The sequence below is a fragment of the Drosophila pseudoobscura genome, chromosome X, assembly GCF_009870125.1.
Source record: "Drosophila pseudoobscura strain MV-25-SWS-2005 chromosome X, UCI_Dpse_MV25, whole genome shotgun sequence".
Taxonomy (NCBI): Eukaryota; Metazoa; Arthropoda; class Insecta; order Diptera; family Drosophilidae; genus Drosophila; species Drosophila pseudoobscura.
This window is the reverse complement of record NC_046683.1, coordinates 38376189-38403774: the sequence shown is the minus strand read 5'-3', so window position 1 is coordinate 38403774 and position 27586 is coordinate 38376189. Positions and strand designations below refer to the sequence as shown.

At 41.6% G+C, this 27586-nt stretch overlaps 2 protein-coding genes and 2 long non-coding RNA genes across 5 annotated transcripts in view; 1 reads left to right on the top strand and 3 right to left on the bottom strand.

Moving 5' to 3' along the window:
- rsh (Rap GTPase activating protein radish) overlaps positions 1–27586 on the top strand; it is a 133521-nt gene that overhangs the window by 13892 nt on the left and 92043 nt on the right. The window contains exon 2 of the mRNA XM_033382295.1: positions 13819–13913. Coding sequence (XP_033238186.1) covers positions 13852–13913 — 62 coding nt within the window. The 5' untranslated portion in view covers positions 13819–13851. The remainder of the gene's footprint in view (positions 1–13818; positions 13914–27586) is intronic.
- LOC117184481 (uncharacterized) lies at positions 1336–4161 on the bottom strand. The gene is made up of 2 exons (XR_004469859.1): positions 3950–4161; positions 1336–1706 (listed from the first exon to the last, which is right to left on the bottom strand). It is a non-coding gene; the product is annotated as an uncharacterized lncRNA (long non-coding RNA).
- Positions 11326–12069, bottom strand: LOC4811755 (uncharacterized). The gene is made up of 3 exons (XM_001352290.3): positions 11823–12069; positions 11675–11753; positions 11326–11619 (listed from the first exon to the last, which is right to left on the bottom strand). The coding sequence occupies exons 1-3, from the start codon at positions 11985–11987 to the stop codon at positions 11399–11401; spliced, it is 465 nt and encodes a 154-aa protein (XP_001352326.1). The 5' UTR covers positions 11988–12069; the 3' UTR covers positions 11326–11398.
- Positions 14125–14931, bottom strand: LOC26533518 (uncharacterized). 2 transcript variants are annotated; one of them, XR_001453409.2, is made up of 3 exons: positions 14748–14931; positions 14445–14685; positions 14125–14370 (listed from the first exon to the last, which is right to left on the bottom strand). It is a non-coding gene; the product is annotated as an uncharacterized lncRNA (long non-coding RNA). The 2 variants fall into 2 exon arrangements; XR_001453410.2 differs by having other exon boundaries at positions 14126–14370; positions 14744–14930.

The window sequence follows — 27586 nt, the reverse complement described above, 5'->3', positions numbered from 1 at the left end:
CCTATCTCTCTCTTGTGCTCTGTCTATGTTCCCTGCCTCCTATTGGGTGGGGGAGGGAGTGAACACTGTGATGAACACTTTCCGGTTCCATCATGCATCATCTAAATATGCTCGTATTTCGTGGCCCATGATAAAAGCTTCTCTTATGAAGAGTTGAGGGGGAGGCTGGTCTTGGGTGTGGGGTGTTGGCAAAGCAAGGGAGGGGGCCAATAACGTAGCAACAACAAACAGTCGCGCACGAAAATTAATGATATTTTAATGCAAAAACAATACCAGCCACTTAAGCCGCATTCATATCAATGCCACCCACTGTATTCGCCCTCCATGTAAGTTTATATGGAACCTTTTACTTACATTCGTATGTGTGTGTGAGCGAGCTTTTCAATTTCCCGGTAAATCGGGGGGAGACTGGGGCTGGGACTAGGACTGAGCCGTGGCTGTAGCCATAAGCCCAAAGCTGATGAGCAACCTAAAAAAATTGGCTATGCCTTGCCACACTACGCAGTACCAACCGCCCTTGTGACAACCCCAACACCAGCCTTCTTTTCCTTCCATCACCACACCATTATCCTTCATCTGCCGCTTGCTTTGTTGTATGCCGCTGGATTTGTTTGGCTGCTATGGCATACATATATGTACATATATTTTCACGAGTATTTCAAGGGATATAAAATTTTCAATAGTTTTCCCTCAATCCCTCCGACTGGCTGTCCGCTAAGCCGTGACTGTGCTGTACAGTAAACTACTGCCAAAACACACAAAAATCAAATCATTCTTTTCTGCTGTTTTTCTTTCTGCTTGCAACGAAAAGCCAACAAAATGAATACATATGAACAAGAGCGAAACGCTGACTTCGAAGACCGAAGCTTTTAATACTCTTTCAGAGCGAATGTGAGCATGGTAGCTAAATGTGTAGCAAGGTAATAATTAGTGAGGCATTCAACTAGTATTTAAAATAGCATACAGCGCGCATTGGTATTTACCGCACCATCGATACACTCGGCGGGAAATACCAATAGTGAGATATCGGATAAGAAACATCGATAAGAGAGTAAGTTCACTTTGTAAATGGCGATTGTGAGAGACGGACGCGCAGCTAATGAAAAAGAGTTACATCAAATCGCCGGGCTTGTGTTTTTATACCTAGACAGTTCACTCACGCACCGATATTGGTCACTACAATTCCCGGGTTAGACGGCCTACAAATGTTCTATCGTTTTTGCATGGCAGGCATATGATATAGTCGTCCGATCAGAGCGGACGATCAAAGCTTAACGTATACAGCATACAGAACAACGAAGAACCTAAGACAAGTTTCAGATAGAAAATACATACTTTCATACTTGGTGAATTTGAAAATTACAGTTTATTATGTCCGTAATAGTGCCCTTTTTTTTTGGCAAACATCTTATCAAAGTCGTCAAACCCCACAGCCATGATATAAATATGGTTGAGGAGTGACTCAGGAATACATTTCAAGGCTGTAATTGTTTGTTCTCCCCACTGCACCTCCCTCGTTCTATCACTTTTGCCGTCTCTATCTCGTTTTGTTTCTCTCTCCCTATCTCTCTCTATTTCTCACAGTATGCTTGATGATGCTTTGTTTGCTTGTCAGGGTCTTTTGTTGGTTAAAATTGAAGTTGAAGCTTTGTGTTGCATTATCAGAGCCTGGCCGCCGGAGTAGGAATCTTTATGCAACAGGAGAGCTAGAAGGATAGAAGGAGAAATAGAGAGAATAAGAGACAGATAGAGAGAGAGAGAGTAAGTCGAATATGGAGAGGTAAAGATGCACCATAAGTACTGATGAAAAACCAAACAAATAATGAGGGCAAACTGCTTGCCAATTCCAAAAGAAATTAAAATATTCAAGGAACGTGTTTCTGCACAAACTACGAATGTTCTCAGAAATATCTAAAAGTTGGAAACAGATAAAAAGCGATACTCAGTTATTATATACATATATAAGTACATACAGGGGAGAGCATGCATGGATACATGTTTATTACTTTTTAGTTTAAACGCCTTTAAAATCTTAAAAAATGAATCAATGCTTGTGATCCTTGTACATTCATATATATTCTTTAGTTAAAAGAGATCAGTTTCTGTAAGAGTTTTTATACCCGATACTCAAAATGAGTTTTGGGGTATATTAGATTTGTGGTAAAAGTGGATGTGTGTAACGTCCAGAAGGAATCGTTTCCGACCCCATAAAGTATATATATTCTTGATCAGCATCAATAGCCGAGTCGATTGAGCCATGTCTCTCTGTCCGTGTGTCCGTCCGTCCGTCCTATTAGCGCCTAGTGCTCAAAGACTATAAGAGCTAGAGCAGCGATGTTTTGGATCCAGACTTCTGTGTTATGTCACTGTTACAAGAATATTTCAGAACTTTGCCCCGCCCACTTCCGCCCCCACAAAGGACGAAAATCTGTGGCATCCACAATTTTAAAGATACGAGAAAACCAAAAACGCAGAATCGTAGAGAATGACCACATCTTTTAAACTGCAGAATCTGAATTGAATCGTATTATTATTATAGCCAGCATCAAGAAACCAATTTCTCGCCCTGTCTCTCTCTAACACACTCGTAGCATAGCCGGCTTTGCTTAGAGTAAAACATTAGCGCCTAGATCTCAGAGACTATAAAAGCTAGAGTTACCAAATTTGGTATCCACACTCCTAATATATCGGACCGAGACCGCCCCCGCAAAGGACGAAAATCTGGGGATATTCACAAATCTCAAAGAGTATTAACGCTAGAGTAACCAAATTTAGTATACGCACTCCGGTTAGATCTCACTATAAAACGTATATCTCAAAATTTCGCCCCACCCTCTTCCGCCCCCACAAAGGACGAAAATCTGTTGCATCCACAATATTGAGGATACGAGAAAGCTAAAAACGCAGAATCATAGATAATGACCATATCTATCAGGTTGCTGAATCTGGATCAGATCAGATCATTTTTATAGCCAAAAGGAACAAATCAATTTGCACTGGCTACGCAGCGCCCGACGTCACGCTCAGACTGATTTTCTGTCTCTCTCGCACGCACTCTTTGTCGTGTCGTTTAATATTAGCGGCGTCTGCCGGAGGAGAGCCATACTGACTTAGTATCGGTTATAACTGTAGAGTTGCGGTGTCCGCAGCAACTCACAACGTTCCCCCTCGTTAGTGCTTTATTTGGGCGCTGCCGGTTGTATTCATTTCCATCAGACTGAAAACAGTTTACTTTGGTATCATCTGACCAAATTATCTTCGTCCAATCTTTCATGGAGCAGTTCTTGTGCTCCCCGCTTAATTTATGACGCACAGCTACTTTTTGTAAGACAGGACAGGTCTTTTTCTGGCTGACTGCCGTTACCAGGCCGATCCTGTGCAAAGCTATTCGCGACGGTCACTCAAGGAACACTAAAGCACAAACCTAACACACACAAACCCTCACCTAAGACGTTCTAGTGTTGTGTTCTAACACACAAGACCTACACACCAACACTACATCAACCCTGACAACATCCTAACGTGCCCTAACTGTCATTCAACAATGGATCTTTCCGTCAATCTTTCTTTCAAACCATATGCCCCATATCGAATCTTGCAAACCCAACCGCAGAAAACATTTTCAAAATATTTAAATTCCTGAAACTGACAAACTCATACCATCTCTCATGACCCAAAAATTTCCCAAAACTGTAATTACGTAAATATGTAAATAAATAACCTCAATATATACAGCTACCAAGTCGAAGGCCTTGGCAGCTGGCGGTTCAGTCATAAGTTGGTATTGTTTTCAGTTATGTCCAACTTTATAAAATAAATAAAAACCTAATAAAAAACAAATCACAACATGTAATTTCATATATCCTCGTCATGCATGCTCGCCACTGTATTTAATCTTAGGATTCATGTAACCTGTACAATACATTTTATACGTAAATATTTCGCTCACCACTGGTCGAGGAAAACAGACAGAGACAGAGACATAGTGAGTAAGCCCGTTGGCGGGGGGTAGCTAATGAAGTTTCATTTGTTCCTTTTGGCGCTAAGAAGAATCCGACCCAATCCAGATTACTTGTTTATTTGCTCCAAAATTGTGGATGCCACAGATTTTTTTCCGTGTCAAAATTTTGAAAAAAACATAAATCAGTGTGACATCACAGGAGTCTGTATGTAAAATGTCGTTGCTCTAGCTCTTATAGTCTCTTAGCACTAGGCATTCATAGGGACATACAGTCGGACAGTCGGACATGGCTCTGTCAGCTCGGCTGACCAAGAATATATGTACATACATATGTATATATGCTAATCAAGAATATGAATACCCCATATACTTTATGGGGTCGGAAACGCTGCCTATGGTGGACTTTCATTAGTTAATTATATCACTGAAAATATCTGTATTCATATTTCATTTAATTATACAAGCCTTCTGACTCTTTATGCATACGCAGCCCCAGGCCGACTCTCGTCCTAGATTGAGACGGCACCATTTCCATTACCATCTCATCATTGGAGATTCTTTTAATAAATTCCAAAGTTTTCCTTAACTTGTCACCTTCAAGGTGGAAACTTTGCTGAGAAGACTTTGGCAGAAGACTCAGACCCCAAGTCAGAGTCCCCGGCAAACTTGGCCCATAAGCATAAGTGTAATTAAATTCACGCCTACCCTTGGCTACCCCTACTTCTATCTCTGGGCTCAACTTTAGCACCTACAGCCGCCTCAGATTTTACTCTGTTGCCACTCCTGTCTTACTGCTGGCCCAGAGCTGCCTCACTCCTGCCCTAGAGGCTAGCTTCTTTTCCGCGTCGTTCTGTTGTCACTCTTCCATTGAACGTGTCTTCAAAGTGTGAGGGCTTTGATTTTCTTACGACGATAAAATCAAAGTAAAAGACACAATATTTTTGGCGATTCACACAGAGGAGAGAAGAGGCTGAAGAGTCGAGTGTGGGTCTGTCCATATCGATATGGGTCTGGCAGTTGTTGGCTCTCCGGGGAATCAACGCTAATTCACTCGAGCGGGACCGACGCAATTAATTGCTGACATTTTGTCAATCACTATTCGACCTCTACACCTCACCGACATGTGTGACTTTGATTTCGTCTCATATCCATTCCACTACGACTCTCTCCACGATATGTCTGGGCGAATATGCACATAAATTACAACCGAAATCGGAATCGGAATCGGAATCAGGCTCTGGACTCTGGAGCTTCCTTTCAGCTGGTCGATTGCCCAATGATTCAATTAAATGGCCCCAGAACCTAAACAGGCGCAAACAAACAGAAAACGTCTCGATTAACCGGCAGTAGGGGGGATCATTTGGGGCCACAGGACGTCACCTCGACCACACAAATGGGCCCCTAGTCTGGGTTTTACCTGAAGCAGGTCGAGGCTTTGGATTTGGAGGCTCCTACTCCTAAAGGGCTGGGAAGTCCTGTCTGGGGTATCCTTTTTGGGGGCGGACTTGCGAGTAGTTCATAGTTCCACGCCGCCCTTTGCCAAGTATCATTGCGGCCATCCTTATTGTTGAGCCCCAAACAAGCTGCGCCCATGAGCTTCAACTTGTTCCCTCCTGACATTGACAGGCTGCACACTGCACAAACATACACTCATTGCCACACTCACCCATGGGCCATGGCGTAAAAGTTTCGGCAAAAGCCAGAAAGAGAATCAGCATCAAAACACCACACTTTTTGAAAATTCTCTGAGGACATGTCAAGACCATTTGACAAATGCAGTCGATTAAATGGGAAAATAGAGAAGAAGGTAATTGTAATTAATTTGGCAGGAAAATACCGCACAAAGTGGGAATCTGTTCAATATAAATACTTGTATTGTAGGAGTAACCCGAGCAGCGCAAGAATAAACACGAGCTTTAAATTCCAATTGAATGTCATTGATTCGTGGCAACGTTGTTGCCCAATGTCGCGATGTAAGAACAAATAACGAAAACACAGTAGCAGCCAGCGGGGTAGAGGAAAGATACTATCAATACCTTCCATGTGTCGGGGGAAACAAACGATTGGAACGTGAAAAGAGTGGGAAGGCAGCGTTTCTTTTTGAACAACAGATATATATAGATGTAGGTATCTACTTATTTAGAAATAGGGGACACAAAATATAGTATTGCATCACTTAAGAACTCTTGATCAGCACCAATAGCCGAGTCGTCTATGTCCGTCCCTATGACCACATAGTGCTCAGAGACTATAAGAGCAACGACATTTTGTATTCAGACTTTTGTGATATGTCACTGTTGCTCGTTGCTCTAGCTCTTATAGTCTTTGAGCACTAGGCGCTGATAGGGAGGGACAGACGGACGGACGGACAGACGGACAGAGAGACATGGCTCAATCGGCTCGGCTATTGATGCTGATCAAGAATATATATACTTTATGGGGTCGGAAACGATTCCTTCTGGACGTTACACATATCCATTTTCACCACAAATCTAATATACCCCAATACTCATTTTGAGTATCGGGTATAATAAGGGGTGAAGAGGCAATGGTAATAGTCGGAGATCAGTTCCTCGACATATTATTTTCCATCGACGAAACAATCAACAAACAAACAATCCAGCTATTAGATGATCAAAGCTTGGATGACGTACACGACATGCAATATGAGGAACGTGCAAAAGTAAATGAATGGAGACGTACCCATCTTGCACAGGTTAGTTCTGAATTCGTTGAATCGCGCTGCTTTCGAATACGATTCTGCAATTGCAACGGGAGAAAACCTATGATCGAGATGAGCTGGCCAAAAGAGTCAGAATAAATGTGCCGCTGTTGAATGCCGATCAGAAGGACATGTACGATTCGCTTATGAAGGTTGTTGATGATGGAACGGGAGGCATTGAATTGTTCGATTCTCCCAGTAGGGCATGCAAGTCTTTCGTCATTTCGGTGATTCTGGCAACAATTCGGAGGATGTTGCATGCTCTGGAATTGCTGGCACATTGTTGGAAGCGGCCCAACTGCACATTCCGCTTTGAACCTGCGGATAAATCTACTCACGGTTTCGGCATGTCAAGAAGTTGAAGTAGAGTTGGAGAACGACCAGTCGGCTACTGAATTCACCTGACAACTGCTGGCGCTTTGCAATGGCCATATTCTTGTAGATGTTTCGACTGGGTTGATATCGCTCCCGTCATATGTTTGCTCACCGGCATTGCACAAAATTATACAAACCTTGATTGGGTTATTATTATTAAATCGCTGGAGAGCTGCATTCATAAAAATCCGACCGACGAGGATGAAGGATGATCAACTATCCGATGGAATTTTTGAACTCGCTTGATCTGCCAGGAGCTCCGCCGCATAATTTACTTCTTCAACGGTACGCGGTTATCCGTCAAGAAACAATGTGAAACAATGTGATCCAAGGGCAAATTCAAGGGAGAGGTAGTCCTTATCCCACGATTGGATGAAAATCAATAAATCTTAAGGACAATCGTTGGAAGTCTATGGGATTAATCTATAATTTTTGCCTGTTTTACGGATGGCCAGCAGTACGTTGCCTGTTCGCGTGTTGGAAATTATGTTTATCATATTGTAACATTGTTTATCATAGCGCTCTCAACTTATTTCGGTTCCATTCCATTAAATGAAATCGAATTTTGAACTATCTGTATTTTTGTATTCTAATATGAACGCGTTACCGACGCGTTAACCGAACCGAAAGCGAACATGCAGGAAAGATAGCTGTTAGACTAATATATGCTACGAGGAAAATTATCACTAAACTTACTAGGAAAACTAAGCATGCATTCAAAATACAAATACGAATACCACTACAATTACTAATTACTAGAAAGGTGTGTGAGGATTAGTAATTTAATTAGAGGAAAAGAATTAGTGGTGGATATAATATGGTAGAGGCAATTATATCCGAGCATAAGACCTTAAACGGTTCATGCAAGGAATAATTCGATCTGCAGAGTGGAAGGAACAAGGGTATAAAATTTCTAGTGAGTCTAATAGGAATCGTGAAGTTTATGCGGCCCAACAGATCAGGGCTGTCTATGTCACCCCTGATCAAGTTGTGCACAAAAATCACACCAAGCGTTTTTCTACGATTAACTAAGGCGTCGTCAAATCTCTTTGACCATCTCTTTATAAACCCAGCATTAAGGTGTAACAAGTTTGCACAACACCATGACTGAAAGTTATTAAGATCGGATTGCAAGCGAGAATGAAATGAAATGTCCTTATACTGGACACAGAGTTTAACATCATCCGCATACATAAGTACTCGAAAGTATGTTAATACCGAAGGCAAGTCATCAATAAAGAGTGTGAAGAGTAAGGGGCCTAGATGGCTGCCCTGTGGTACTCCCGAAGAAACCTTTACTGGAGTTTTTGAAGAGGACTCTTTGAGACCTGGAACATAGATAGCTTGAAATCTTGACCTGAAATCTCAGGAGGTTGGGCAGAAACCCTAAAAGGTCAAGTTTATGTGCTAAAAGGGAATGGTTTACAGAGTCGCTTTACTAAAGTCGATGTAAATAACATCCGTCTGTAAGTTACCTTGAAAGCCTTTAATATTGAAACAGGTAAACTCATGCATTTTTTGCATGCGCCGCAGCCAGACAATGGCCAGTTAATATTCCCACTAACAATCTGCAGTCCTTCCGTAGGATCAGTAGGTAGAGGCTGAGTTTCTCATTGCGGTCCTTGCAAATGATTTTCGAGGTTCTGCAGATTGTGGTACTTCTCCACCCAATTTCGGTTTGTGATCTGGCCTGCTTTTCTAGATCGCTTTGCAGCGTTCTAAGGGAGACAGGCACGTTCTCGGTTCTCGTATTCGCCAGCCCGACGCCTTCCTTAGCTAGTACGTCCGCCGTCTCGTTGCCTTCGATTCCCTGGTGGCTGGGAACCCAGTAGATCCACACTGACTTTGTCGTGCTTGGGGTATCTAGTGCCTCCCTGCTCGCCAAGACACTTCTGGAACTGACCGCGGACGACTGCATGGATCTTATCGCCGCTTGGCTGTCGACCAATAGGTTGACAGCATCGTGTGCTCGTTCAGTGTGAAGAACGACCTCTGCTGTTTCTTGATGGCAAAAACCTCCTTAAAACCTCTCATTACGTATTTCCTTCTTGTAGCTCCTAAGTAGGTGTTTGTATTCCTCATAGACGATGGATTCGTTCGCTTGCTTGGCGATCTTAAAGAATTCCCAGAGGTTGTTTCTTTGAAGAGAGAGATCCCGGTTCCACCAGACCGGCTTGGACCTCTTCTTCGTCCTCGAGGGATTGCACGATGTGTGGCTTCCAGCTTTGAAGTAACTGTCTTTTTAAAATTTTCCCAGTTTGTATTCCGGGGGTTTCTATAGACTGGAATCTTCGAAAAGTGTTTGAATTCGCACTTCAACTGAATGTACTTACGATCTGAAGAGGAGGGTCTTTCAAGGACCCTCTAGCTAGATACAATAGTACTGTTTCCCGTTGCAAGTGTTAGGTCTAGCACGTTGGATGAGGTCGGACCTACGAAGGTGTGCTCCTCCCCGACGTTTGCTATGTATAGATTAGTTGTTTAATCTTAGTTAGTTAACTTAACCTTACCTAACCTTACTTGATCAATATTTGCCGACGTATTACAAAATCATAGCGAAGATGGGTGTGCGGACGTTCTACACTTACTGTTTACGAAGCTGTAAAACGGTTGGGTCCTGTTAAAAACTTATCCTGCATCGAAATAGATAGTTCATATAGCGTTGAGCATTACGAACTGAAAAGTTTGACCGAGCCAGTACATAGCGAGAGTGAGCAGTAGGTCAACCAACTTCTTGAAATGTTGTATAAGTTCTTGATTTTAAGCTTTTTAAACTGGATTACTCTTTGGTAAACAAAGGGAGTTTTCCAGATCTAATCGGCCAAGAAAGCGGGACACAAGAACCAAAAAATGTGCCAAGAGCATTATAAAAAATTTGTGTGCCTTATCAAAATCTTTAATGATCCAATACAGTTGGTCCTATATCTAGCGACACTTCGAAAGTAGGATGGTAGACGTCTTCAGGTATAGTGAGCGGAAGCGCTCGGGTATAAATTGCTCATATATTGAAATATCCGAAGAATGTGGAATATACGAGCAAGTAATGAATATAGCAAAAGCGGGAAGAAAAAGTTTTACACACAGGAATTCCAGTTCCTATTGAACTTGGACTGTGAAAGGTTCCGACGTGAAGTTAGAGTCCACTGCAATCAGAACCCCTCCCGCACGTCGAGACGAACAGTCTTTTCTAAAAGTTGTGTTGCCCCTAACGTTCTGATATACTACTAAAAGAGAAGCTCGTTTTTTTTGGAAGGGTTAAAGCAGGGCGGGATGATGAGGAATATGAGGAGGAGGATGGCACACTGGAATGATTTGTAAGAGCTATGGGGGGCCTATTCTTCTTCTTAGCCTTGAACTCCTTTACCACCAAATGCTCTGGGCCAAATTTGGCAGAGCAAATGGTGTTAAAATTAGTTGGGGGAGACACTTGTTTTGAAAGAAGCTATCTCCCTGGCATAAGAGAAATTAAACTTCTCCACCTTTAAACCGACGGCTTTTATTTTGCTTTGTATAAAAGCAGTTACATCATTAGATGTGAGGTCAGGGGCCAGCTGTGAGACAAAAACTGGTCATTTTGGTGATATCCCCACTAGTGAGTTATTCACCAGAGGCCTAGTACTTTTGGTGGCAATATCCGGAGGTCCGGAGCGTCTATTAACTGGTGGGATCGGAATAGATTTTGAACGAAATTGGTTGCTCTGGCTCTTATAGGTTCTGAGATCCTTGAACTCATATTTTGCAATTGGCAAAACCGACCATGAAACCTGTGTGTTAGAGAGAGACAGAGCGAGAAAGAATGAAATTGTTTTCTTGATTCTGGCTATAAAAATTATACGATCTGGTTTAAGTTTTGCATTCTAGAAGATATAGTTATCCTCTACGATTCGGCGTAATTTCTGTTTTCTCGTAGTAGGCGGGGCAAAGTTTTGAAATAGACTTATAACATTGACATATCAGAGAAGTCCGGATATAAAATGTCGATGCTCTAGCTCTTATACTCTTCGAGCACTAGGCGCTAATAGGGACGGGTATCCCAATACTCATTTCGAGTATCGGGTATAAAAATGCGGAGCGCAAAACGAAAACGCGTCTGGTCACTACGAAAGAGAACGAACGTCTTTTTTTAACTCTGCAGTTTATCTGATGGCGTTATATTGCGCCGAGACAGCGTTCAAAATACGTATGCACATGTTCTAGTTTTATGTAAATTCTTCATCTATGAGCACACGCAATGTTCTTTCGCCACACATGTCGCTGTTTTAGAAGATATTTCGAAGTGTATACTTTATTTAATTTTTTTTTTAAGTAAGAGATAGATGAAAAGAACGAAATCTGCTCCGTTACATATCCTGCTCACGGATATGCTTGCGGCCCTTCCATTCTTGATAGGGTCCCAGGGTTGCCTTGTTGGGGACAACAACTACCACGGGCAGCATATTTTTGCACTTATCCAACACTGATTTAAGCCGCTTGTGCGTTGGAAAGTCGAGGATGATGATCCCGAGGTTGTGCATCCTGTACAGTTGTTCAAAGAAGCTCTCGATCTCCTCTTGGGGCATGTCTAAGAAGAGGAGGATTAGTGGGGGCAATAGAATTGGGAGACAATGACTTCTCACCACTTTCCACCATCAGGTAACTGTTTTGATTGTCCCGACGGAATCCGATGCCAGCGAGCAGGAACCCCAAGGTCACCTCCTGTCAGAGAGGAAGAGAAAGCAGGAATTGGTGCCTACGACCGGCATGGATGTAGGATGTAGGGCCTACGGTATCTGCAATGATCCCAACGGTAAGAACGTTCGGATCCTCAGGCGGCGGCGCGGTTGGCCCCAGATCTAACAAACTGTCTTTGTCCGATAGGTCATCCGGGGACTCCAAACCCTTCATATGGCTCTTTCCCCTATAACTCTGGGGTCGTCCTTTGGCTGACATCTCTCTCCCTTTTTCTCCCCCTATCCCCAGAGAAATTCCAAACACTCAGACCTAACGTCTCCGTTTTGATTTAGGAATCAAGGCCAAGGAGTTGAATCAGAACTGATGAGTTTTTAAGCATCTCCCTCATTCTGCTTTTCGGGGAACTGTTTTATTTTTATAACTTTTTAATGAGTTTTCAATAAGACCGTAGATTGTGTTCCATTCCCCAAAAGTACATAGCATTAAGTCATAAGCTGACAGTCTTTGTTTTAGCCTCAATCCAGTCCCAGTCCCTTCCCCTGTCCTCTGTTCTCTGTTTCAGCCCACACACATTGTTCAGCTCCATTCGGGTGACAAAATTAGTTTTTTATTCCGCATTTAATTTTAATTATTCAGCCGAGTCCTGGTCCTTGGCTTGAGGCGGGTTTTTGACTCTGCCACCCAGGGAAAAAGGAAGACCGAAATGAAAATTCAATTATGACATGAGTTTACATATTTTGGTTTACTGTGAAAGAGTGTGTGTGTTGGAGAGCGGGCTTTCGGGCAAAGCGGGCTTTTTAAGAAATTTATTAACTTCGACTTAAAGATATTTTGGGCTCGTTCCTGCTTTTTTCCTTCGGTTTTTTCCTCTCTCTCTGAAGATTTGCGTAAATGCTTTCCCAAGAACAGACACTTTCTATATTCTAAAGCAGAATTAAGAAGAATTAAGCAATAAATTTACTTTATATTGTCTTACAAATCAATACCAAACCAATACTACCATCGAAATCAAATTCAGAAGACTTAATACAGTTATCTTGGATGCAACTAAATGCACAACAAGGAAATTCCATTGGCCTAGTCTGCCAAAAGGCGGAATATAATCTTTCTTATTAAGCAAATTCCTTAGATAAAGATATCTCATATTAGTCCAATTAATGGAAGAGAATTTCATTTATGATCGAATTCCATTAAAACGGATTACAGTTGAGAAGGTATCAGTACACAGAACATAAACTGCACACAAAACCCTCAAATAAATCAATTAGTTACTCTTTTTGTTACTAATCCTCTTGAGCTTCCGTCCCACCCTCCACACCCAACCAAACCAAAAGCTCAGAAACAGTTTTCACAAATTTCTTAGAATAAAATAAGACCAAGACTTGCGACTTGACTTATTGACTCGAGCGCTCTTTGAAAATTAAACATAAATCAGCAGTTTAATGAAATGCGATACAAGTCCAATCATTAAAGAAACCAACGAACCAGCGAACAGAACTTTAAAATAGTCCACACCCACATACTGGCCCCCAAGCCCGGAAAAAACGTGCGAATCTGTGGCATGCCTGACAATCCGAGGGACTGATAGACAGACACACGCAGACCAAATTATCGTGTTCAGTGTGAATAATGCGTTCAAAATGACAAGGGTACGAGTACGGGCTGCGAGCAGGACTCGGCGGAAACCGGAAGAACCAGTCACACAGACAGACGGCCAAGTAAGCACTCTCAAGAGTATCTTTTCCATAAAATAATGGGCGGAAGGACAGACAGTCGAATGCCAAATGTCGTAGATATGTGTGAAGCATGATTATGTTTTGAATACCCTTTGGGCCAACGACAAACTATCGTCGCGTGCCACACACCCGTTACCATATGTGCATTCCGACGGTGCAACCAAATACGGACTGAGGCTGGAACTGACGCAGAACTTTAAGGTTATGGTTTTAAGGTGGTCAGAAATTGATGTAAATTTAATCAGAATTGATTTTTATATGGGAATTAAGCAAAATTAAAGAAGGAAACCCACTGAACTATTTTCAACGATCTTTGTATCTTTTTCAAAATTATTTATTCCTTATCTTTACAGTTTTTTGTCTAAAATCCAAGGTCCGATGCTTACATGATGGTCGAAAGAACGATAAATTGGGCCATGGATGCCGACCTAGGAATGATTAAGCTCAAGTAAGTAAGCATATACCAACTTCATGTAAACAGTTACCCATTATAAAAGTTAGAGTATATATAGTAGAATTACTATGATTTGATTTGGCATGTGTAAATCTATTATCTGGATATTATATCTTATGATATTTTCATTATTTATTGACCACAGATATACAAAAATAAAATATAACAGAAATATTGAAGTTTAAAAATGTATTAAAAAAGGAAACACTTCAATAAAAAAAATATGTATGTTCCCTTAATTTTGTAGCACGGCACTTACAACGATAGTTGCTGTGGCTATGCCACTGGAGCTGGTCTGTGGGGTAAACGATAAGTAATGCGTACGCGCTGGCTGCAGGATCGGAAGATCCTATGCTTTCTTATTCTTAAGAGCTCGCTTCGATGAAGAATCTTCTTATTTGTTTCGCTTTCATAACTTTGCTTTTTACCGTTAAAAACATGAATGGGGAGGCTAGGAGAATAACAAAGGAGAGGACAAATTAGCGGAAACGTATTTTATAACCGGTACTCAGTCAGTATACATACATATATGTACATATGTGAGCTTATTGCTTATGTCATTTCTAGAATATATTTCATATGTCGTTTGGTATCAAATTGATTTTTTGCCAACAAAATGAATTTTTTAACCTTTTGGGAGATTTTTATATATTCGATTTTATTTGTTTCCATTTTTCTTTACTTTTTTTTATAGCTGTCTCTTTTTTTCGATTCTCAAGCCAACATCAGCCGTTTATTATCGCTTCTCTCCGCCATGGGGCGCACACTGTAAGAAGAAAAGTGTGTGAGAGAGATTGAGTTAGCACGTGGAAGGCGTTCCGTACCTACTGCAATATTATATGTTTCTACTAGCAATAATAATGATCCCATGAGTGAGGCGTGGGATAATTTAAAAAAAAAATTATTTCAGTGTAATATTACAGGAGTCTTGAAACAACATTTGGCAGCTCCAGCTCTTATAGTCAGAAAGACATGGCTATGCCGACTCGGTTATTGCTTCTGATATTTAAATGTTCATAAGTTCGATTTGAGTAGTTTTTTTCTGAATCGAATGGAGGGAGCACTGCTTTGGTTAGGCTGCTGCCTCAAAACTACGCAGATTTTATAATGCACAATGGTACACGTAGGGTTTTTCATTTTTCATTTCCTTATTAAAATACATTTAGGTAATTTATGTAGAAATTTTCACTTTTCTCAAAAAAAGTAGAAGCTCTGGCATTCAAGAAACCATTACTTTATACCATATTATTTGCTCCTTTTCCTAACGAATTTTAAAGAATAAGTCAATGCGAATCTGCAATGATTTCCAATGGAAATCGAACCAAACATCATTTCCTCTCAGTGAGCAAAGGCCAATGATAGCAAAGCTGCAAGGGAGAAATGCTCATTATCACCATGTTGAACGCGGCTCCGCCCTTTGGTTTATCCGAGCGCTGTGGAAAGTATTTTGCCGTGCAGCTCGTTTGAAAGGGAAAAGTTAAGCCTGCGTCAAAAACACATAGTACCACATACACTCACAGACATGTGCATATTTGCAGCTGCCGCAGCCTTTACATTCGTAATATGCTGCCGCTGCCGTGGGTGTTGTTTGGTGGTGCGTCCTTGCTGGGCTCATCCTTTCGTCGAAGAGCAGTAGTGGGATGGAGACGCACAAAGGCAGTGCAATTTTAATAACGGAACAAATTGCGTAAGCCACCAAAAACCATTAATATTTAATGTGCACCTGTACACGGCAGCAGCAGCCGCAGCCGCAGCACAGCTCTCTCCGTCTCTCCTTGCTCGGCAAACGGATCGTATACTTGATAACTCTGCTTAAATGTACCAGATGTTTGCTCTGGTTTCACTCAGCTTTTTTGCTTTTCCCTTCTCCCTCCTCTGTTTTCGGATCCGTTTCGGTTTCAATTTCGACTTCTTTCCCCCTACCCTTCTGTGTGATTGCCCGCGTATGTGCTCTGCCTTTTAATTATTGATTCCGCTATTGAAGTGATTCATATTTTCGGGCCAAAGAGCTACCAGAGCGGGTATCAGAACAGGGAGCAAAGCAGAGCAGCTACTCGGCCAGCTTTCGGGACTGCCCGAAAGCGATGGCCATTGATTACTTTTTATTTTTTTGTGCTCCGTAATTGCATTTCCTTGTTACGCACATTGTGTCCCTCAGTCCCAAAAGTCCACAGAATCGTGGCAACATTTTCACTGATTAAAAGAACATTTACTGAAAAAAAAGAAAAGTAGCAATGAAAGCCAAAATACCGACTATAAGATGCCCTTTTTTTGGAATCAGTTGAAGAAGATGGAAAGCTATGCATATCATATCAATCTATGCATTTAAAAATAAGAAATGAAGCTTCAACACTTTACTCAGACATGCAGTCAGTGAATAGCTATCATAACTGAATGAATGAATGAATTTCTAGTTGTGAATATCTTAGAGCTTTGATTAAGCTAGGACAGCTCTCAGACTGCAGCTCGAGAGAGATTGCAAGAGGTTATCATCATTGATGATGTGCTCATGGAGGATATTTTACCCTTCCCTGCCAACAGCATATTTTTGTATAAAGAATTACAATTTGTTGGTGAAAAGCACAATGTGAATCGCTTAATTACGGGCAATAGTCCCACAACTGTTCCCAGGTCCCAGCAGATCCATCATGATGCGATACCGAGGACGAGAACGAGGCCATGCTCCAAAAAGTGTGCAACAATTTGCTTCACTCAAATGACAGTAGGTAGCCCTGGGAGGTGTGTATATGCTTGGATAATGTAATGCAGGGCTGCCATTCACGTGTGTGCGAGTGTTTTTGTGTACATAGTTGTGTATTTGGATGTGGGTGTGTGTGTGTGGGTGAAGCATTAATTTTGGGGCAGGGCAAAAGGCATCAATCTTCCTCCATCATTGTCAGTGGCCAATGACGATGGCGAAACAAGAGCAGAAACAGAAACAGTAACCCACAGTATCTGCCACGCATATTCTCCCTCTCTCTCTGCCTCGGCTGTGTCTCCCACAGCTTCCTTTTCACATTTCTCATTTCCGAAGCACCGCATTTCGTTCCTCCAACCACTTTATCCCCATCCCCCCTTCAATTTTCGGTCAGGCAATACAAAGTAAATGAAATATCATCATCTGCCTGTCACTTCATAATTTTGAAAGGAAAATGAAGCGACTTCTGGAATCTATACGGGTATAATTCTACTGACATATGTACATACATATGCATGCCCTATATAACTTTTTTTAATTTTCTCTTCCTGGTTTGTCCATAAAGTCACCTTGCGTAAATGAATTATTTATTCGCATCGCTATTATTACAATTTCCTCAATTTTTCCCAACACAAAAACAGGGAGGAAAAGAAAGATGGAAAATTTAGGAAAAACATTTATCAAAATTTTCAAGAGGAAAATGAATACGGCATGAATATTTCAAACATTGTTTGACCATCGCTCAGATAGAGCAGAATTCGGGCAGAAATGAAGTGGTGTGCCAACCGATAGGCCGACCCTGGCGGGGCCCCCACTCATAATTTTAATGCCATAATTCACTCATCTCTGTGCTGGATGCATAAACAAATTGAAAAACTTTTAGCCGGGCCAACTTCTGTCTGGCTTTCCATTTCTTTCACCTGTTTCAGAAGTGCCCAAGGCGACCACAGACAGAGATGAGCCCCCCACACACATGTCTGTAGGAGTACGCATAACCAAAGTTGATTGGGGGGGTAGTCGTACGAGAGAAGACCCTGGAAAAACCATGTATTTGAACAATTTTACGTTCAAAGTTTTACGTTTTCCGCCAGTCCCAGTTTCAAAGTGTGTTTGGCCAACAGACCCCACAAAGAAGCAGAGGATGGAAAAGAACCGAATTTTCAAAAAATGTAAGACAAGGGTCTAATCCCAGCAGTTGAAGATTTCATTGTGTTGGTCTTTGTTTTCCTTTCCAACCAGTGTTGGTAAACCTCGTGTTAAAATGAAAGCTGAGCGATAAAAATGCTGGGGAAATTTTCAGAGGGTTACATAAAACAGAACCAAAGAACAAAAAACAGAAGTGCAAACTAAAGTTTTGGGTATGTTTTACATATAAAATTTAAGCCAAAGTAGAACAAACAATACCCAACGCAAAATTCATTTAGGATTCTTACAATTTCTTTCTCTCTTACCGCCATTTTCCTCTCTCCTCTTTAATCTTCCCAATCTACCTCTCCTTCAATTACCACTTTTTGGTCCCCCTTTAAAATTATTCCAAGCTTTGAGAATCACTTTCGGTTTGTTTAAAATGATTTCTGAAACACTGTATTCTCCAACTTATAAAATTCTCGTTTGTCATTGTTTAACACCGTTGAGCTGGAGTGAAAGTGTTAACACGAGTATGTAAATGCTAAAATGCTACAACAAAGATAAGTCCTAGAGCAAACCCTAGTGGATCCTAATAATGCATGAAATACAATAGATGGCCATCATGCCTTCTAATTTTAGTATTCTTAAAGAATAAATTAAGTTCCACCAACTTTTTTTTCCTTTTTTTGTACTAAAAGAAGATCTAAGGCTATTCTTTTTTGTGTTGGAAACCAACTTTTTTTCAAGTACGAGAGTGCAAAGCTTTGCATTTGGCGGTACCGCAAAGTATTTAAAGATTAAATGTGGTATTAACACCCTTCATCTCTCTAGGTAGGTCTCGTCCTCTCAAGCTCTATTGAAGTGATGGGAAAAGTTTGTCTTACTTAACTACTAACGGGAACTACTTAAGCTAAGCCGTAGCGAAAATTCTAATCCTAATTGACTTTTCCCCACCCTGAACTTTAGTGCTGAACATTGAGCACAGTAAGCACCCGTCCTCTTCACTGACAGTGTTGAGAAATTCCACAGAATACGTACTTATACGAGTGTTCGCGATGAACTGCAAAAAAAAATATATATGTATTTAACTCTGGAGTTTAAATGCAATTCACAGTACTGGGCAGATAATTGAATTGTTTGCCAGCAATTTCGCTCGGCCATGCATTTTTACAGCTCTCACACACTCAGCGGGGCCTGCGTACCTCCCCGTCTCGACCACATTCAAGCCCACCCATGGCGGACCGTAGCTACGGTTTTCGATTTAAGTCTGTTCGCTCACCTGACACGAAGCATTTTTGAATATAATTTGAAATTTTGTTTACGTTCGAGCTTAGGGTACACGCTGTACAAACACGGACCAAAGAGACCCTGCAGGGTGCTTTGGGTATGCTTTCAGCCCTGGCAGAAAAATTGTCTCAATCCAACAAACGCTCGAGCGTTCTGCTTTCCATTTACATATATATTTCTATCAAATTTCAATTTGTTCAAAATTTTTCTCGCTTCCATCATTTGTTGGGGGATGATGAACCAGGAACCGGAGAAGGGGATGGCCATGATGATGATGAAGATGGGCAGACATAATTAAGCCGCGTCTCAAACAACTTCTGGCGAAATCCCAAAGAAAGACCCGGGCCAGAAGCTGTCGTAATTAGAAATCTACAAGACAAGGCGACGCGCAATAGCCAGTACAGAGCGGAGGAAGGACGGAGGAAACAAAAATGGAAAAATTATTTAAGTAAAAACAAACACAAAGCTACGGCATCAGCATCGGTTTTGGGCTTGAGTTTTTGAGCTAGCAGATTTGCGTCGGTTTTAATTGCTGCACGCCAAAAAGTATGGAAAAGAATATTTGTATACATAATTAATTGCCCCAACCGGCAACTGGTTACGCACGGGAAAATGGGGTAGAGATAGGGACAGCCCCGGTGCCGGAATCCCGGACTACGGCCTCGATGTAGCTTAAATGGCGTTTAAATGTGTGACTAGCTCCCCCGACCCGCCTCTATCCATGTATATCCTTATTTCTGGAGGTATGTCATACTAATTAGGAAACGGAAAAAGAGTACGAGTGGAATTGAAAGCTGGGAGCTAGGAACCCTTCTAATGATTAGCGAAAAGTTATGCGGCAACACTTAAGCCGCTTTACATTTTATTTCGTTTACATTTTTGCATTTTCAGCTGGGATAAAAATATATATAAAATCTTACCAACTAATTTGCTTGTCCCGGGACAGGCTCTATTCAGTGCGGACAGTTTGCCAGGCCAGCAAATTCATACTCTAATAGGAATCCCAAGAAAGGAATCCCCTTTGAGAGTCTTTTTATATTTGTATAAAATATATAAAAAGCTGATGAACCTATTTTCAGGTGCAGAAAGGGCGAAGACAGTGTAAAATATATGTACATGTATTACATATTTTATATGCCATTTCATTAGTGATAAATCTGAGAGTAGTGCTTATCTTAGATTCGGAATCGTCGACTTCGATTGTAGGGTTGTACTGGTTTTTAGAATGCCCCTGACAATTACCCACTCTCTGGCACTTGATGCCACAGCCCAACTGGAGCACCTGTAGCAACTGCTAATTGCTTCGTTAGCGGTTTTGGCGGTAACTACTCGAAGCTTTCATCTACCCCCACCTTCATCATCATTATAATCGACGATATATAGATATATATATATACATATGTATAAATATGAATGTATGTATGTAAATGTTTTCCCTGAAATTTCGCTGCCTACTTATTGGGGCACCGCTTGAGTGGAGCTCTGCTCGCCGGAGCATTCATTTATTTATGAGCATTACGAGGCAGCTACTTCTTTATTGATTGCTTCCTTTTGCCCAGACGCAGACCCCCACGAATATACATAAACATATTTTTGAATTGTGTGGTATATTTTGAGTTCCGAGAGAGTCCTTGACAATGACATGTTCGTGCGCCTTCCCTGTCTTCTTGCTAACCGCATTTCTTTGTGGCACACCGCCTGACAGCCTCTAACTTTATTACATCGTACTTGTGTGTGTCGAGTGGCTTGCTATCTGTTCATCCCGTAGAACCATCACCACCGCCTCCTACCCTACCATTTATATTCCCGCCACTCGGCTCTGTTCCTCCTTCTGTTTCTATTGCTGTTTTAGTGAAGCAACAGGCAAAATGTGTGCGGCATTGCAGCAAAATGTTCAATTTATATATAGTAACAAAATGTAATACCGCAGAAAAACACGGTGGCAGGGGCAGTGGGGACAGGGAGGAAGAGCAAACATCGTTCGAAACTTGACGCCAGTGCTGGGACCGGAGCTTGAAAACGGACATAGTTTCATGGGGAAAATGGCCTTAGCAGAAATTAACATTAAAGAGGAAGCGAATGTGGAAATAAAATTTGATATCAGAAAAAAATGGGAGAAAAGGAAAGCGACTGAGAAATGGCAGGGAAACCAAATGCGAGGGAGAGTGAAAGTTCTATGTGGAAAATCTGAAATGAAATTTTATTAGATTTTGGGAGCGAGAAATTGAACAAGAGGGACAGCACCAGAAAAAGGAAAATGAAACGCGAAAGTAAAAACAGAAAGAACAAAACGAAAGAAAATGAAAAGGGGAACCTGAACGCGATGGCGTAAAAGAAAAACAGTGCAAATGGCCGAGTTAATAAGCGGGAAAATGCGCCCCAAAGACCAACATTAACATTAATGGCGTTAAGTTGAAACAAAGGTCACTACCGAAGAGGAAAAGGACATTTTTTCACCCAGTTCCCATTTATGTTTTCCATCCTCCGTCCCCGTACTTGCCCCAAGACAATCAAGTGTGGCCGGAGAAGCTTTTAATTGCGACTGATTGATAAACGTGTTTGTGCCAAGTAGTAGACGGGGCGGGCATTAATCGCCATAAATTGTAAACATTTTCCGAATTAATTAAACAGACATTCGCACAGCAATATAAATCATATAAAATTCTCTTACGAATTTTATTGAGAAGAGTCCACCTTCTGGTACCCCGTTTTACGTCGGAACTATAAAAAGATTGCATTCGAATTTTTTCGCCAAATACTGGAACATAAAACCTGCTGGCTGTTTCCGTTTGCCATTAATTACTCGACTGGATGGGCACGTGAGTGTTTGAGTGCGATCATAAAATTTGATGACGGCGCTGACTGCTGATGCTGGAGACGTACACCGAGTCAGAGTCGGGGATGATCCATCTGACATCCAACTCGCGTTATTAAAAACTGCCCAGAAAAACAACAGAAAAGAAAAAACCCGCCAACGATAAACGGAAATGGAAACAGAAGTAAAAACAGAAACAGAAGCTGTAACAATACGAAGCAGAGACGACACAAGGACGTCGCGGACACGGCCAAGGGGCCTGTGGGAAAGGCATTGGAAAAGCCATTAACCCATCGTTGCCGTCCGACACGACCAGCTGCTATAATAAAAACCATATTGGCAACAAGTTTACGGGCAACGAATTGCCAATGCTCTGAGAAAGCGGTTTCAAGTCATGTTTTGAATTGGCCAAATCATTTCAGTACTCATTTCTCGACGGAATCAGATTGGCGTCTCTGAAATTATCCTTAATACATTTTTAATTAATATTTGACTTATACCTGAAACGATTTGGTTTTAAATTGTTTGGATCTAGCCGACTTGGATCATGCAATATCTTCTTGCTTAATTCTGAATCAACTTAATTCTTTGAATCAATCCATGACGAGTTCTTTAAAGTGATATCTCAGAACTTTTTAAGAATATTTTCTTGAGCTTTCTCTTGAGTATATTGCTATTTCCCGGCTTCTGAATCTAGGACAGCTCCTTTCGATTCATTTATCGTTCATTCCCTAGTCATTGGTGGCAACACTTTCCCTTTCAGGCTATTGGGGAAATGCCCGTCTCGGCCAGATCCGGTGGGACAGATGGACAGAATGGGAAAAAATGTGTGGAAGCCCCAGAAGCCGCAGTTACAGGCAGCAGTAATAATATTTAATATTTCCACAGCTTGCCAGCAACGGGATTTTCTTATCGTTTAAGCATTTCCTTCCGTTTCGACTGATTTGTTCATTTTGCCGCTTCCTGTTGTTTTTCCTAGTTCCCGTCGGTTCGCTGCCGCTGCCTCCCCTGTCCATTTCCATTCCCGATGCGCTCTCTATAATTGTTGTTGTTGTAGATGTTGTTGTTTACTCGGCTTTTTCCGGGCTGAAGGGCGTGTCTGCCATGGTGACGGTGCTTAAAAGGACCCTTTAAACAAGACAGGAAATTGCCTTTAATTGGCCAGCGTCCGACAAAGGACGCCTAACCAAGTGGTTGGGATCTGAAATACCTCTGAGAGGGAAGCATATCGAACTGCTCTGTTAGGATGCCTATGCCTCGAAAGGCAGCATATCCACTAGTTTTAAACTGGGGATGCCTTCAAAGGAAGGCATATTGAACTATTTTTCAAGCATATCCAACTAGTTTTGGATATGAAATGCCTTCAGAGGAAATAAGCCGAAGTGGTTAAAGGGTGGGACGCCTCTTAAGAAAGCTTCCCACGACCTCCCAGTGGATTGCATCTAAACTACCTTTATCGAAAGCATATGGGACTGGTTGGGAGGTGGCAAACCTCCATCATCAGGCATCTTCATTTAGGGTCTGTTTGGTGGCCGTCAGAGCAAAAACAGTGTGGGTCCTCCGACAGCCAAGACCACTCCACACCTACCTCATTAGTGCTATTCAATATAATAGCAATCCATTAACTAATAAATTCTCTACGCTACCTTTCTACCTTTTCCCTCGTCTGACTATGATCCGGGAAGATTCCTCACCCGAAGAGCATCACTCAGGTGAAGGGTATAAGCAGTCTGTTTCGTTAGTATAGGAAGTATAGGAACGAAACGAAACTAAAAGCCAGCCAGAATTAACCTAATTATTTTTTTTTTTTAATATATTCCATCCCTAACCCAATAAGATACTTAATTGATTAATTATTCAATGAATCCTTACCTAAATGTAACATCATTAAACAAACCTCAAGCACTACCAAGTTTATTAAATATCCTGGAAAGCTCTGTCGTAAGCTCTATCGATCCCTGATTTCGTGAGAATCCCCACGGTGTTCGATTCTACCAGCACGGGAAAACGAACAAGAGTGTTCATCACCGTTTCTTTCGCTTTAATCGCTCATCGGGGGTTTCCATAGTTACCTAATGTTACTACCCCCAATCCTTTACCACCGATGATACACCCACCATATCCAAACCCCCCGTTCAAGTGGTCAGAGCCCGGAACGCCGCGCCGATTTCAATTGCGATTCTCGGCGAAGTAGCAGCCAAGTCCCCCACAGGGCTATTGGTGGGCAAGCTACCCATTTCATCGGTTCCCTGGAGAGCAGGAGCAGGAGAAGAGCCGACACGCACACACACATAAGCACAAAGTAGAAAAATAAAGAATATGAGTAAGAGTGAAAGAGTACGGAAGAGAAAGTGAAAGGGATAGACAGAGAGAGAGAGAGAGAGAGAGAAAGAGAGTTAGTGAGGGAGAGGGAGAAGAAGATTTGTCAGTTGACAGCTGTCAAACAATGGAGGAGGCATGCGAATCGCATATGAATGCATTTTAATGGCTGTGATGGCCTAGACGGGCCTGTTCTAGCGGAGGAAAACTTTTAGTTTTTCTTTCTGTTCCCCTTCCGTCCTTCTTTCGTCGCTGTGCAAACGCAGATAAGCCCACCGCTAGGGAAGGGATGAAAAACAGAGAACTGCTCGTAAAAGAAAATGTTGCCCTTAGCGAGGACACGGCGACATTAAAAAAGCGCTGTTGCTGCTAAATGCTGGGATGGTTCTTTCTGCTTTACGAGCGCTCAAGTTGCATTCATTGTACACAGAGAAAGACACAGTGACGGATACACACTGACACACCTACGCAAAAATACAGTCACGCCCAGATATGTACATCCGACAAAGAAGCGCGAAATAAGCGAAAGTAAGAGGAGTAACATAGTAGCTCTTCATTCTCCCTCTAAATTTGTCATTTTCCTTTTTTCGACCGTCCCATTAATATATCATAATAAACCCGAAAAACTATTACTAAGTGAATAAGACAGATGGTATCTTCCGGATGAAAAATGTCGTTAAATATGTATTTCTTCACGTGAAAACTTCCAAAAGAAGTTTATTTAAGACGTAGTACATATGGATACATGTATCTATGTATGCTTTAATATTTGACAATGTATCGATCCTTTTAGATGCGACTAAATAAGATCCATCAAGCCCGAATGAATACCTGAGAAAGCGTGAACGGGAACGTTGTGAGCCGCAAGGACAAGGGCCGTGGCTCTACTTTATACCCCGTACTCAGTCAGTATAATTGTGTTACATAACAACATATTTTACATGTCGTTCGGTACCTCTGTTCGCAAAAGGCACAAATTAAAATTTGGCCTACACATTTTTTTTACAAAAATCTGTCGAGCGGTTTGCAGATGTTTACATATTCGATGCTCATACAATACAATGCTTATGAAAGTGTTATTATTACTCTAACCCGAAGTAAATATTATTGACTTTCAATTATTGTATTTATTTACCTTTAATATTATTTGCTACCCATTTATTTCGTGAATAGGTTTAAAGAGTATGTTGATCTATAGGATCGCTTGGATTAGTTGATTAGTGTGCCGAAGAACGACTTAGAAGAGAAACCAGGGAGTCGGGTGCACCTCCGTCTTCCATCAGCCATTTTCCAGTTACTTATTTTGAAAAAATAATCTCAATGAAAGAAACATCCATATCTCTTGACACCCCGAAAATATAAAGAACGAGGGGGAACGTTGGAGTTGCTGCGTACACCGCAACTCTACATTTATACCCGATACTTAGTCAGAATGGCTATCCTCCGGAAAACGCCGCTAATATTAAACGACACGACAAAGAGTGCGTGCGAGAGAGACAGAAAATCATTCTGCGCGTGACGTCGGGCGCTGCGTAGCCACTGAAAATTGATTTGTTGCTTTTGGCTATACAAATTATCCGATCTGATCTAGATTCCTCAACCGGATAGAAATGGTCATTCTCTATGATTGTGCGTTTTTAGTTTTCTCGAATTTGCAATATTGTGGATGCAACCGATTTTCGTTTTTTATGGGGCGAAAGGGGGTGGGGCGAAATTTTGAGACCAAACGGTTAAGGTCCGATATCACAGGAGTGTGGATACCAAATTTGGTTGCTCTGGCTCTTATAGGTTCTGAGATCCTTGAACTCATATTTTGCAATTGGCAAAACCGACCATGAAACCTGTGTGTTAGAGAGAGACAGAGCGAGAAAGAATGAAAGTGTTTTTTTGATTCTGGCTATAATATTCATACGATCTGGTTCAGATTTTGCACTTTCGAAGGTATAGTCATCCACAGATTTTCGCACTTTGTGGGGGCGGAAGTGGGCGGGGCAAAGTTTTGAAACATTCTCGTACCAGTGACATATCACAGAAGTCCGGATATAAAATGTCGTTGCTCTAGCTCTTATAGTCTTTGAGCACTAGGCTCTGATAGGGACGGACAGACGGACGGACTGACGGACGGACGGACTGACGGACGGACAGACGGACAGACAGACAGACAGGGCTCAATCGACTCGGCTATTGAACCTGATCAAGAATATATATACTTTATGGGGTCGGAAACGATTCCTTCTGGACGTTACACACATCCACTTTTACCACAAATCTAATATACCCCAATACTCATTTTGAGTATCGGGTATAAAAAGTGCTGATTCACTTTGAATATCTCTAGAAATCAAGACGACACGAAAATTATGACCCTTTTATTCACTAACAAGTCTCAACAATTATCAGATTATAAACAGATCATAAATGTAATTAATCTGTAAGTCGATTTACCGGAAAAAAATATATTTAATAATCGTCAATAAAGAAATCAATTCCATTTAATAGCTTTGCTAAAAATTAAAAAAAAAAAAAGACTGCACTTGAAAAACGAGGGGGAACGTTGTGAGTTGCTGCGGACACCGCAACTCTACAGTTATACCCGATACTAAGTCAGTATGGCTCTCCTCCGGCAGACGCCGCTAATATTTAACGACACGACAAAGAGTGCGTGCGAGAGAGACAGAAAATCAGTCTGAGCGTGACGTCGGGCGCTGCGTAGCCACTGCAAATTGATTTGTTCCTTTTGGCTAAAAAAATGGTCTGATCTGATCCAGATTCAGCAATCTAATAGATATGGTCATTATCTATGATTCTGCGTTTTTAGTTTTCTCAAATCTGCAATATTGTGGATGCAACAGATTTTCGTCCTTTGTGGGGCCGTTTGGGGGGTGGCGAAATTCTGAGATATACGTTTTATAGTGACATCTTAAAGGAGTGTGTGCACCAAATTTGGTTACTCTAGCCTTAATAGTCTCTGAGATTTGCGGTTGCCTCAGATTTTCGTCCTTTGCGGGGGCGGAAGGGGGTGTGGCGAAATTTGGACAGGAAACGGTCAAGGTCCGATATCACAGGAGTGTGGATACCAAATTTGGTTGCTCTGGCTTTTATAGGTTCTGAGATCCTTGAACTCATATTTTGCAATTGGCAAAACCGACCATGAAACCTGTGTGTTAGAGTGAGACAGAGCGAGAAAGAGTGAAATTGTTTTCGTGATTCTGGCTGTAATATTTATACGATCTGGTTCAGATTTTGCACTCTAGAAGATATAGTCATCTTCTACGATTCTGCGTTTTTAGTTTTCTCGTATCGTCGAAATTGTGGATGCCACAGATTTTCGCCCTTTGTGGGGGCGGAAGTGGGCGGGGCAAAGTTTTGAAATATTTTTGGAGCAGTGACATATCACAGAAGTCTGGATCCAAAACATCG

Bases quoted from the DNA above. Each gene is read 5' to 3' on its own strand.
- LOC4811755 (XM_001352290.3), bottom strand. From the start codon at position 11,987: ATGTCAGCCAAAGGACGACCCCAGAGTTATAGGGGAAAGAGCCATATG. The intron at 11,754-11,822 runs GTAGGCCCTACA...CCTCTCTGACAG, and splicing joins TTGGGATCATTGCAGATACC to GAGGTGACCTTGGGGTTCCT. The intron at 11,620-11,674 runs GTGAGAAGTCAT...TCCTCTTCTTAG, and splicing joins TTACCTGATGGTGGAAAGTG to ACATGCCCCAAGAGGAGATC.